General features: G+C 42.0%; 1 protein-coding gene across 1 annotated transcript in view; it reads right to left on the bottom strand.

The window, feature by feature from the left end:
- Positions 1–14039, bottom strand: part of CPXM2 (carboxypeptidase X, M14 family member 2) — a 203638-nt gene that overhangs the window by 26565 nt on the left and 163034 nt on the right. The window contains exons 8-9 of the mRNA XM_019502962.1: positions 5812–5935; positions 3593–3789 (exon numbers count right to left, since the gene is read on the bottom strand). Of these exons, the coding sequence (XP_019358507.1) occupies positions 3593–3789; positions 5812–5935 (321 nt within the window). The remainder of the gene's footprint in view (positions 1–3592; positions 3790–5811; positions 5936–14039) is intronic.

Genomic DNA, 14039 nt, shown 5'->3' on the forward strand with positions numbered 1-14039 from the left:
GGCACAGCTGGCAGTATCTGTCTCCAATAGGAATGGCTATGTTGAGTCTGGGTGAATTTGGATAGGAGCTGATGTGAAGGCAATTTTAAACCCCTCAAAGGCAGCCTGGACCTCTGGGGTCTGGATAAAGTGCATTCCTTTCTTGAAAAGAGCAGTGATTGAGGTCACCTGTTTAGGGAACCCCTTAATAAATCTTCTTTAGAAGTTGGCAAAGCCAAGCAACCACTTAACCCCACAGATATCCCCTTGAGCGTTGCCACTCTATAATGGTAGAGACCTTCCTCAGATCCATGGATAGCCCCTCCAGTATAATGACATATCCTAAAAACTCAGTAACTGTTTTATCTAATTCACACTTTTCTAATTTTGCATGTAGACTACGGCTCTTTAGTCACTACAATACCACTCAAATATGGCATTCGTGGTGGCTGGGGCTCTTGAAAAAATTAAAATATAAATCAGGTAAATTACCATGAATACATCCAGGGTATCTTTGAAAACGTAATTCAAGAAATGCTGAAATGTTGCCAAGGCATAAGAAAGCCCAAAGGGCATCATGAGGTACTCAAAAGAACTGTATTGTGACCATAAGGCAGTCTTCCATTTGTCCCCTTCATGAATGCAGCTGTAGCCCCCCCACCCCCACCCCTGAAGGTCCAATTTAGTAAATATCTTGGTGGAATGAAGCCTGTCTAACAACTCTTGAATTAACAGAAGTGAGTATTGGTTCCAGACACTAATCTGGTTCATTGCTCTATAGTCTACACAGGGGTGCAGTGAGCCATCATTCTTAGTCACAAAAAAGATAGGAGCCCAGACTGGTGACAGAAGGGCTGAATAAACCCTTTTTGTAGATTCTCTGTGATGTACTCTTTTAGAGCCTTCAGTTCAGGCTCCTAGAGGATATTTGCCCAAACACAGTCCATAGCCCCAGTAAGATATCAATGAACCAACTGTATGGGCAATGTAGAGAAAGCTGGTCCACCCTCTTCTTACCAAATACATTAACCAGATCTCAGTCTGGTAGGCTGGCAAACTCTGGGGGTGCAGGTTTAATTCTGTCTGCAGACGGCATTGGGTGCTCTACTGCACTGGCTCCCCACATGATCTGGGCTGTGATCTGGGGTCCTAGAAACACATCCGCTTGCAGAAATTGGAACCAAATTGGAATTCCCTCTGCCTCCCACAGAATATTGGGGTTCTGGAGAGAAAGCCAGAGGGTTCCCAAGATAATTGAAAAGTGGGAAGAATGGATCAGGTCAAAGCAAAGAAATTCCTAGTGCCCTCTGTTGCATACTTCCAGTTGGGCCATTTCCTTAGTGACAGGTCCCGAAGGTAATGTAAACCCGTTCACTGACTCCAGTACATCTGGGGTGCGTTTAGACCTGGCTGGAATCTGGTGCTGGGGGGAAAATGCCAAATCCATCAAGTTCCCAAAGGACCCTGTATCCAGAAGAACTGCCTAGGAGACATCATCCATGGCTGGGTGATGCAAACAAAGGGAAACCAGTAAGGGTAAATCTGGTCTCCTCATGGTGACAGAGGTTATTACACAAGATGGGTGGGGGAAAAGTGTGGGGTAAAAAGCTAGCCCAGCCTTTGCCCCCCTATTGAGGCATGGTCAACTGTTTTCCCAGCAATGAAACTCAAACTACCTTTTGGGGACAGGTCTGGGCAAAATGCCCCACTCTACCACAGTAGAGACAGAGATCTCCTGAGTGCTGGTTTTTTTTCAGGGGACAGCCTCCATCTGGTTGCCTCAACTTGCATAGGCTCTCAGGGCAGCAATATAGGTATTTGTGGGTCCCACAGGGTGAGACCCATTTCTCTTGCTGTCTTTCAAGCAAACATTGATCTTAATAAAGAGGTTAATGAGGCCATCCAGGGTCACTGGAAGCTTGATTCAGGCCAGCTCATCTTTGATAGACCCCCCTGAGGCCTTGGCAAAAGTGGAAATGCTGTGCAGCCTCTTTCCACTCTGCATCTGGCCAGGAACTAAATTCTGTGACATAGCTGGACGCAGGGTGGTGGCCCTGTTTCTGGGTCTGGAGGACCCATTCTGCTGTGTGTACCCAATTTGTGTCCCCCAAAATCTTGGCCATCACCCCAATAAACACTTCAAGTTATCAAGGAGGGGATTTGAGGCCTCCAAAAGAAAGCTGTCCCAGGATGAGGCATCTCCAGTCCGAAGACTGATTATCAGCTCCACATTGGCTGTGTTCGGGAATGCAGCCTGAAGGCCAGGTCTTATAAATCCCTGAAACTTACAGGGGTCACCACCAAATTTGTCTTGGGTTCAGGGTTGTTGGGACTGGCAGGCTAAGCAGCTGACCCTGAAAGAGGAGTGTTCTGAGCCTGCAACACTGTGATCTGAGTTTGCAAATTTTGAAGTATGGCCACCAATTAGGTATGGAAATCTGACTGGATAACCAGTCCATCCTACAGTGACCCTGCCAGGTGATTGGGCAGATGTCTGGTGGAACTTCCTGGTGGAATTTGTCACAGTCCACCAGGCCAGATGTCTTAGTGGGCAGAGTTGGGCATGGAGCTGGGGGTGGAAGGATTAAAGGAAGCCACAAGTCAGGAGCCAAAATGCCAAGCCAGGGTCAAGAGACAGGAATCAGAAACCTAGTTATCAAATCCAAAGGATAATCCACAAGCTAAGTCTCAAAGTAAGCCAAACTGGGGTCAGGAGTCAGGAAACAAGTTTGTGGGGAGAATCTAAAGGCTGAAATCCAAGAGCAAGCTGGAGGCAGGGTCAGGAACCTGGGAAACCAGAAATGTCACTGGGATAGAACTACTCAGTGACTGAAGACCAGTGTGTTGTGCAGCAAGGCTCAGATGCTAGAGGAGTTCCTTAAATGCAGCTCCAGAACCAATCAGAGGGAAGGGGCTGGGGGTCAGCTGGCCTTGATTAGTAGGAACTGGGTCAGTGCACTTAACAAGGGCTGTAGAGCAGGAGCTTGCCTGAGCCTTACAGAGCTGATCCAGGGGGGCCACACCATCAAGTGCTGTAGATACCCACAAGGTGCATGCTGCATGCACACATGGATGCTTTCCTCCAAGCCTCCACTGCACCGTGTCCAGCACCCTACTTCCCCTTTGGCTTTCTATACTGCATCGGTGCTCCAGGTTGCTGCCCCACCCAACACTGCAGGCTGTGCTGTGCAGCTTTGCCTCATCCCTTAGGACAGAGGTATGCAGCAGAAGCCATAGAAGGGACGGGAAATCCCAAGCCTCAGTTACTACAGCAGCTGCAGCAATAATGGCAACAGTGGCTCATTGGAAGCCTGAGAGGTACGTGCTAACCCTTCATTAGTTCCTTGTGACTCACAGGCCATCAGCTGGGCAGTCCATGTTAGCTCATACACCACCCCAACAGCTACAATTAATGCTGAATGTTGCTTACATCAGCTGTTACCAAGTAAAAGCTAAGCTCAGTTCAGCTTTTCATTTTGGTGTGCTACTTCTGTGGGCTTTGTTCATTTTGATTGCTTCCACAGTATATTTTTAATTAACTTGATAATGGGAGCTTATTTTACCAATCTAATAGCATTATGTTAATTTATAGCTATGTTGATAATCATATTACCACTTCATAAGCCTTTTCATATCCATCTGGATTGACTGAAGGGAGGAGATGAATTCTGGTATTCTCAATGATATGTACAATGCGTGGGTTCCCAGCCAAATATTCCTGGCACATAAATTGCATTAACAGAAGAATTAGCTCACGTCCAAGCACTTCATTTCCATGAGCTCCTGCAATATACCGAAATTCTGGCTCACCTGTTGACAAAAAAAGCCAAACAACATAAATGTAGTTAGAGCTCCAAACCAAGAAACCAGTCCGTTACTCACTAGTGTCAATGAAAAATCTTTCCATTAACTTTAATGGCAAGGTTAGACCTGCCCTAATTCCACATAACACAGCTGACATCTTTTCTACCTCATTTATAAAATGTAATTTTACTTCTCTGCTGTTACTATGCATTACTTAATTATAAAGTGATAAGATTTACAGCAACCATGTAAAACATTCAGGAGACATTTGCCATTGAATGAAATGGTAATTAAATTATATTATTTCGTGTTTTCTAAATATAATAAAAAGTTCTTTGTTAAAAAAGCCCACTTTACAAGTTCTATGCTTTTTAAAAGAGCATGTGGCATCTCTCTCAATGGTAGTATTTTTGGAATGCATGTGTATTCTCGTGAAGGATATATATACACATTACAGTCTAACAGTACAATGTTTATGTCTGACCCCACACAGTCTTTTTATAGTCATTAATGTAACACAATGATTCATGCTTATTTGGAAAAGTTTTATTAAGTGCCACAATATCTGTAGTTCTTTACTGCATAGTTGAGCCAGGATTATAAACTGTTATTGGTTAATTACCCAAACAATGTATTTCATTGTCTTGATCTATAATAAGGATCACCAGCATTGGGTACTATATCATTTACACCTCGTGCCTCCCACAGGCAGCAGTGGGGGTGTGGCGGAGGTGAGTGGGGACCGCCTGCAGGCACCCGTGGTGATGTCAGCAGCAAGGATGGGCCAAGCAAAGATCGACTGCAGGTGGCCACAGCAATGTTGGCGGCAAGGGATGGTGGGTGGCAATCAGTGACCACCCGCAGACACCACCAGCAGTGTCAGTGGTGGCCAATCTCAGGGGGTATACGTGCACCTGTGTGCACCCTCTACACATAGCCAATGGTACCCAGTGGCCAGAAATCTGACTGATTTTACAGTATTTGGAACTTTTCCACCCTTCACAAGTCACTAGGCTGGGAAATATGAAATGAAAATGTCATCTAATGCATGACATAGTAGTGTACATTCTGCATATGAAAACCAGATTTTTCCAAAAGCCTCCACAACTATGCTTGAAATATTTGTGGTTTCAGCCATTTGTATGTGGTGATTTTCTATTCCAATAAAGGGTTCTGCACAAAGAAACAAATCACACTACACTGGCAACAGTGGAACACTAGTTATGAAGGCAGCCCATGAAAGTTAAATGAACTGGATGAGTAAGTGGTTACGCTAATAGGCTATGGGACCCTTTGCAATTAGGTCACTAGTCCAAGTTTGGCCAACTGTCTATGATGACTGGCATTCATTACAAAGTTGGAACTGTTCAGTGGCATATATGAAATGAGCTGGTAGTCTCAATCTAAATCTTAGAAACAAATTATTCCATGAAGGCACCTGAATGTAAATGGTAGTGTGAAGGTCCATTGTCTGAGAGGCAACACTAAGATGTGCCCAGAGCTCTGCATTGTGCAGGAATAATACACATTACTTTTTGGGGCACACACTTGACCAGCTTTTCAATAGCCCATTGTCACCCTTGCTGATCATCGCCACAGAGGGTCCAAAAACCAAATGGATGGACACTACTACCCTCAGCCCTGGACACTGTACTAATCAGCCACACTAATGGGGCAGTATAGGGAAAGCTGACCAGCCCTTAGTTGTAATAGACATACAAAAGGACAACTTTAGTCTTGAAGGCTTTCAGCCAATCATGTTACACAGTATTAAAATCCACTCTGCCTTCCCTTATATTGTAAAGAGTATAACTCATTAGTATTTATGAATTTGATCCTACTTTATAATGACTTCTATTTATGTTCAACCACATTTTCTCAAATTAGAAATATAACATTGAGGTTCCGCCCACATATGTTTGAAATTCCTGTTGCCATGAACATGATTTCATCAGTGATAATTGCTGCAGACACATGGAATTAAAAAAGCACCACCCTGAAATAGATTTATAAGAATATAATCCTAACCAACTTCATGTTCTCCTGGGTTGTCAGAGATTTCAGCAGCATACAGTTTTAGTCCTTGGTGGCTTTTTCCAATGTTGTAAATTCTTGTGATGTTCGGACACATTTCATTCACAGTTTTCATCAACTGTCAAAGAAAAAAATATATATTTACATGTAATATGTCATAAAATATATACCATGTTGATTGTACCTCATTCAAAACTGGATGCAAAGGAAAGCTACTGCCTTCATTTTCGTTTCTTTTTAAGGTGTGAAAACCAAAGCTGAAGTCGGGCATTATAAATTTGCTGGCACAGAAACAATATTCATTGAGTTAGAACAAGTGTCTGCTGGAGCAGCACTGCGTGGGTGCAGTTCAAAATCCTTCTTACTCATCAGATTATTTTTGTAATATCACTGAAACAAAGTTAAGGATATAAGGTGAAGAACAGGAAAATAATAACAACAGCAACAACAACAAAGCTTAGCATTCCTGGCATGCCACATTTGACATTTATACAACAGTTAAGTAATTAATCCTCTTAACCTCCCTGTAAGGAAGGGTAGGCACTACTATCTCCTTTCTACAACTGGCTCTCTGGCACAAGGTTCAGTGACTAACCAAAGTCATACCGTGAGTTAATAGCACAACAGTAACTGCAATGTATGACTTTCATGATGCTAGACAAATACTCAGTCTACTAGATAACATCTTCTGCAACCCAGTGCCTCATGACTTCCTGCTAGGATTCAGATGCACAACCACATAAGGGGGACCAATATCAGCTACTGAATTACTAGTATCATTTTTAACAGTGCCTCATTCTCTGCTCATGAACAGCCCAAGCCCAGCCCCAATCACATTATAATATGGAATCTATTATCTATTTATGAATGGAAGAAAACTCAGGCTCATATGCTCTCTAAGCAGTAAGATAGTTAGTTAAAATCAGTACCATTTTTTTAAAGTTTCCATAGCATACGTCAGCAAAAATGAGTAAATAAGAATGCCTGCCCAATCCTAACTAATCAAATGCAAGCAAATGCCTCCCCTGAAGTTGTGTTCAATTTAGCCTACTTAATTCCTAAAGTCTTTAAATGATTTATCAAAGTAGAATGAAATAAGATGACAGCTCCATGGAAATTATAGGGCCAGATCCTTAGCTGGGGGGTATTAAGATGGCAATGTTGAAGACAATGGAGTTATGCTGTTTTAATTTAAATAGAGATCTAGACCTGAATCTGCTGTATAAACCTAAGTTTTAAATAGAACTAGCATTGAAGCCTCTGTTGTTTAACATCATTGGCTTCATCATGACCTCTAGAGTTCGGGGTCTCAAAGGCTCCCCATGCTTGGATTGTCCCCAGCACACAATACCTTGCACTCAGGGGGTGCCTGTATATGTGTGGGAATGCTGCTCCAATGCGTCATAATTACAGCGCATCAGAGCAGAGCAGACTCAGTTGAGTCTGCCAGAGCATGCCATTTAGCATGCTCCTGCAGCCTCCATGTCTCGTGTATTCAGCATCCCTGTGCTTCAAAATGGTTGTGGGGGGTGCTTTCACTAAAGCTTATCTAATGAGTTAGTTAAATGAGCTTTAGTTAAAGTGCCCTAGTCGCCATTTTGAAGCATGGGACGCTGAATACATGAGATGCTGCAGCTGCTTTCGAGTGGCTCTTGGAGCCATTCTAATTAAACTGCTTCCACGTGCCCCAAGCATGTGCTAAACCACCCATGGATCCCATATTTCAGAGAGGAAACAGGACACTGAATATCTAAACTTTACTAATGCACGAGATGTTTTCTGCCTGTACCCTATCCAACTGCCAACCCTTGCCTAGTTTTCATGGCAGGGGATCTTGGAATATTAAAAATATTGATTCCCTGCTATTCCTTCAGTAGTCTTGGATGCATTTCCTCTCAAGCAGGTACTTTCAGGATTGATGTCAGAATATTACTACTAGATTTACTCTGAAGGAAATGGAAATATTTTAAAGTAGAGAACAAGCTGGGCCTAGCCTCTAATTCTGTATTTTAATGTCATAACATTCTAAGGTCTCTATTCTCCACCCTGAAAAAAGGGGAGCCCTAAGAATTATTGTTATGTAGAAAAAAAACATATGAGAGCCAGGAAAGTGTTCTCTGACTGATCTTGCTTAACTTCCTGCTCAGCTGTTACTCAGTAGATGTCAAAAGAAATAAAAGGAAGATCAGGGAAAGTGTGGGTCCTTGGTTAAATGGGGGATGCAACCTAATAAACGATGATGCAGAATAGGCTGAAGTGCTCAATGCCTTTTTTCACCTAAGTCTTCACATGCAAGATGAACTCCCAGACTACTTCACCCGGAAGCACAGTTTGGGGAGGGGGTGAGCAGCCAACAGTGGCAAAAAACCAGGTTAAGGACAATTTAGAAAAAGTGGACATATACAAGTCCATGGAGCTGGACATGATGAACCCAGGGGTGTTGAGGGAATTGGCCAATGTGACTGCAAAGCTGATGGCTATTTATCTTTGAAAACTCATGGCAACTGAGAGAGGTCTTGGATGACTGGAAAAGAGCAAATGCAGTGCCCATATTTAAGAAAGGGAAGAAGGAGGGTCTGGGGAACTACAAACTGATCAGCTTCACCTCAGTCCCTGAAAAAATCATGGAGCAGATCCTCACGGAATTTATTTCTAAGCCCTTGGAGAAAGTGATAAGGAATAGTCTGCATTGATTCACCATGGGCAATTCATGCCTGACCAACCTTCAATGTCTTCTATGACAAGAGGACTGGCTCTGTCAATGGTGGAAGAGCAGCAGATTTGATATACTTTGTCTTTAGCGAGGCTTTTGATACAGTCTCCCACAACACTCTTGCAAGCAAGCTAAGGAAGTATGAGTTGGATGAATGGGGTACAAGGTGGATAGAAAAATGTCTGGATCATCAGGCTCAGAGGGTGGTAATTAATGGCTCCATGTCTAGTTGGCAGCCGGTCTCATATGGAATGCCCCAGAGCAATGAAAATGGTGAGGGGGTTGGGGCACATGACTTCTGAGGAGAGGCTGAGTGAACTGGGTTTATTTAATCTATAGAAGAGAAGATGGAGGGGGGATTTAATAGCAACCTTCAACTACCTGATGTGGGGGTTTGAAAGAAGATGGAGCTAGACTGTTCTCAGTGGTGGCAGATGACAGAACAAAGAGCAATAATCTCAGGTTACAGCAAGAGAAGTTTAGGGTAAGTATTAGGAAAAACTCTCTCACCAGAAAGGTAGTAAAGCACTGGAACAAATTACCCAGAGAGGTTGTGGAATCTTCATTCCTGGAGAATTTTAAAAGCTGGCTAGACAAAGCCTTGTCTCAGATGATATAGTTGGAAATGGTCCTGCTTTGAGAAGGGGGTTGGACTAGATGACCTCCTAAGTTCCCTTCCAACTCTAATTTTCTATGATTCTATGTCCTTTCCTCCTGTGAAAAGAGGTGGGTGGGTGTCTAAATCCATATTCTGGTATTCCCCCAACATGGTTCCCCCTGCCTATACTATGCTGCTTAAGACCCATACTATCTGTAGCTGTTGTTGCCACTACAGGTCTATAGAAGCTGTAGGTAAAAACCCTGGTACTGTACATGGCAATGTCTTGCTCAATAACTTTAGAAAAAGTAGTATCAGGCATGCGTGTGGTTTATAGGATTAGCATAGTTTTATGTGGGAAAATATTTTTGTGGCTGCTGCTGACTGATGAGTTTTATCTTGCACATTTCTGAATTCAAAGATTTGTAGGTGAAAATGCAATGAGGATACATTTAATGTTTATGACATTTGGACCTGGTTTGTATTTGTAACAACTATCTTGTTGCAAAAGTATTTGTTGTATGCCAAATACAGTTTGGCAAGTAGTCATAACTGAGTTCAGTTTCAGTATCCCAGTATAAATTTTAAACAGATTAAAGGAAACATACTGTCTCAGTTCATAACATGTGTTCCTAATAAGAAGTAGGAGAAAATACTTTGGAATGATAGCAGTGGCTTTAATTTTGTTGCTTTGATTTTGTTTGTGACAACAGATAAATGAAAGAAGTAAGGATTTTACTGTGAATTGCAATACCAAAGATCTTTTCATAACCAAACTCTACATAATCTTTTGAACAAGTATTGTCGCATAACATAACTCTTTGTTCATAAAGCGCTAATGTAGAAACAATACTGGATGACAAAAGGGCTGACAATTTTAAGAATGGTAATAATTAGATATGTCCAATACCCATGCTACAATTTAGTGAATCTAAGTAGAAATACAATTCATGTGGACAAGGAAGTCATTAAAATTCCACCCATAAAAGGATTCACTTCTATTTATAAGCATGCTGCAAAGGGACTAAAAAGATGTGGTATTTTTGTAAATTTGCTACTTTCACAAACCAATTTTACAAATACAAGAACAACTTCCTTCAGCAATTTGAAGTCAGATGTCATGGCTAAGTACAGACAGTCAAAAATCCCAAGGCTGAATTGATTCAACCTTTGCAGGTTAGTTTAAACCGCATAGATTGAACTGATAAGCAAGCGAACAGGCATTCACCTTTGATTCCAGAAATGCAGCCACATGCTTGCAGTGGCCCAGGCCAGAAGCTGGGGGGAGCTAAAGCATGCCTCACTGCTAGGATGGAGCATACAACTTGGGCCAATGCTAGCCCACCCATCCTGTGAGGGGAGGTACAAAGCATTCTGGGATGCTGGGGGACTGTGAGATAACTTCCATATGGAGGGGATCCTGGACAGAAGTTCTATAAACTGATTTAATCTAAACAGTTAGCTCTGATACTACATCCATCCAACTTTATCTAAATCAGGTTTCAGCCATTTTAAAAGTGGTTTATGTACGCTGAATTTCTGTTATTACAAGTTTCAGCCAGTTTCCAATCACTTATACCAGTTAATGTGTAATTTCAATCCCTAGCTCACGTGAAAAATGCCATGTTATATTTGTTATGAATGATCTAGTTTTGAAATAATTTATCAGCAGCAACAAGTTGTTAGTATTACTGAAGTACTTAAGGGCCTCCAATAGATCAGGACACCATTATAATAAGTAATGTATGAAAATATAGTGGTCACCATCTCAGATTCTACCAGCAAATTCCGCCAGCAATTTGACTTCAGATTGCTGAAGAAAGTTGTTCTTGTGTTTGTAACACATCATCAATGAGAGCTCCTTTGTACAGCTGGATCGCTCTTTATCTATTGGGAGAATAACACATCACTGCCCCAGGATCCTGGCCCCAAGCCCAGATACAACTCCTTGCCTGCTCATGGCCCCATCCTGTCCACCTAGCTATGCACCCTCCCTACACGGGTCCCAGCCAGTCTCCATGGAGACCCCAGGATTGCTGGGTGGTGGCAACACAGGGATGGGGCCAGCAGCAGAGCTGCAATTTGCTCTGCACATGCCCCTCCCTGTGGAACCAGCACCTGTTGCAGGGGCACATGCTGGTAGTGGATAACTGTTCTGCCCTGGGCTCTGGCCTCACACTGTCACTGCCTCACAATCCCAGCCCCCATCCGGCCACCTATCCCACTCCCAGATGCCACTCCCCGCTCACCGACATCCCCATCGCAGCCACCTGGCTAAGCATGGAGCAGAGCCACTTAAGGAGTTTTGGTGAGTTGTTGTGCAGGGGGGAGTGGGGAAGGTGGTGCTGACCCAGCCCACGACAGCTCACCAAAACTCCCTGTGTGGCCTGGAGGCCCAAATAATTGCCCACCCCTGATCTAGCAGCAGGCACATGTAAATGTGACTGTACCTTTTGCCAGCTGCTGCACTTTTCCCATGTTTGCATGGCTACTATAGTGAAGCCATATAAAGCTGCCAGAAACTCTGTGGATGTGAATTCATACTGATGACTTTCTTGTAGCAGCTGTGAGAGCAAGGTCTCTTCTAAGACCTTCCTAGTATAGGTATAATTTGTAGGTATAATAAGCTCATCAGTAACACTAATATTAGCCCACCTACCTATCCTTACACATATAACAATATTTCTCCATATTACAGCATATCTGGTCTGCCGTTTTCTGGGAACATATTGCACAAGTCCCTTTTCAAGTATAAGTTTACATTTGAAAGTAATTACAGGGAAATTCATTTCAGCATCATAAATGGTAACTAAACTAGAATCATTCGATGACTAATCATAATATCCATGTCATCCTTTTTCCTTCCCTATCCCCCTATTCCTTTCCCACCAATCTATTTTTTTAATTATGTTTTTATATTGACATATATACTTTTATTTATATATTGATAATTCCATGGGAGTCTTTCACAATAAAAAAGTTTTGTCTGAATATAGTTATGTCTGTATGACTGTATTTAATATTCCAAGTACAAATGAGAATGACTAAACAAATTTATAAAGCTTCTAATATAGGTTTTATATAGTTGTTCTCCTGACAATAGTATCAAAAAGAGCCAATAGATCATTGCTTCAGGAAAATGTATTTACTGTACACATCCAATTATCTTTACCTTAAATTGTCCATTCCACAAAATAGAACAAGTACAAATTGTAGACACTGTAAAGCATGAAACAACGTATATTTTAGCAGCCAAAATTCCTTTTCTTTAATGTCCAGATGATGAAAATCTGTCTAGAGTTGACTCACTTCTGTCTACTTACGTAACCTCTTTCATGGGTCTTAGTATGGCAAGAAATTCTCCATGAGCAGGCTCAGCACCCCACTTAAATGAGAATCTCTAGCGGAACAGAGAAACAACATATACTGCCATGCAAAAATCCCTATTCAATTGTGTCCATAGAGCAGAAGCATTTCTAATGTGCTTATTGTCATATTGAATGTAATAGTTTGAATTCTTGTGATAAATACCCATTAGCCAGTTTAGAAAAAAAGGCAAGGTTCATCTTCTTATCTAGGCCATTGCTTGTTTTTGGTTACATGCTGAATGTCTTGGTTCTGAATTTTATCTTTAGACGCCTTGCAGCGAATGTGCTGAATGTCTTGGTTCTTGAATTTTATCTCTAGAGGCCTTTAACAAAGTTAACCTAAAAGTGACCCTTGGGCAAACATTCCAAGAGATCAAAACCTAGAGGCTTTGAAAGGGGGTTGGCAAGAGAGGTCACAGCAGTGGTGTGGAAAATTTCCCAAAGACAACCCAGGAAAGGAATCTTTTGGGTAAAAGATCTGAGCCCAAATTTGGGAGTAGTGACAGGTTTGGGTAGGAGGGGCCCAAGACTGCAACTCACCCAATAAAAACTGTAACCTACAGTCCCAATTTGGAGGTAACCTCATTTGCAGAACACAGAAAGAAGAATCGCAAGTGTAGGCTGGATCAGACTGAGCACCTGAACCACCCTCTCCATGAACAAGAACTCCCATTCACGCTGAAGCCACTGGAGTGCCTGAGTGGGACCGAAGGAAGAAGACTTGTTTTTATCACTGCTGAAACCAACTCTAAAACCATAACTAAAGAATGAAAGTATATCTGGGGACTTGGTTTCTCGGAATTCTAGGATTGTAAGTATATCATGAGAAATAATAGTATTGATTCCAATTTAACCTTTACTTTTAATTGTAGTTGTTTTTGTAATACTAATTCTTATAGCATTGTTTGGGAAGTAAGTGTGTTTGGAGTATTGTTTCTAATATATGTAGTTATTGTGTTTTTAATGTTTGTGTTTTTTCTTAAAGCTAAGCAGTGTTACATGCGTAGCAAGGAACTTTAAAATAAAAGTGTGTTGTATGAATTAAGTGTGCAATCATTGCGAAATCGTGCAATCAACCAAATACTCCCCCAGCCAGGTGCATCAAACGAATCAGTAAATTGTGTGGGAACTTTTTCTATTCCATAACCCACTAGAGACACCTATTATGATCATTTCTAAGATCCCAATTCACAAAGGTACCTAAGAACACAATCAAGTCCATGGCTTGGATAGCCTCAGGCAGGGGGTTAAACTAGATGGCCACTGGAGGTCCCTTCTAACGTGACTTCTCTATGATTCTGTGATCACACTTATGAGCTGATCCCAGGCCTGTTGAATAGGGCTATGTGAAGCTTCTGTAATTGATTAGATTTGGAGGAGATTTGACCCAATTCGGGGACCGAATCACCGAATCCAAATTGAATTGGGAGAACAAGTAAAAGCTTGGAATCAATTCAAGGAATCTGAATCAATTCAGAAAAGCTCTGGAAAAGATTCAGCCAACTCAGAGATTTGGCCATAGACTAAACAGGCAGCTGACAGC

This window comes from Gavialis gangeticus, unplaced genomic scaffold (assembly GCF_001723915.1).
Source record: "Gavialis gangeticus isolate Ggan-Ray unplaced genomic scaffold, GavGan_comp1, whole genome shotgun sequence".
Lineage (NCBI taxonomy): Eukaryota > Metazoa > Chordata > Crocodylia > Gavialidae > Gavialis > Gavialis gangeticus.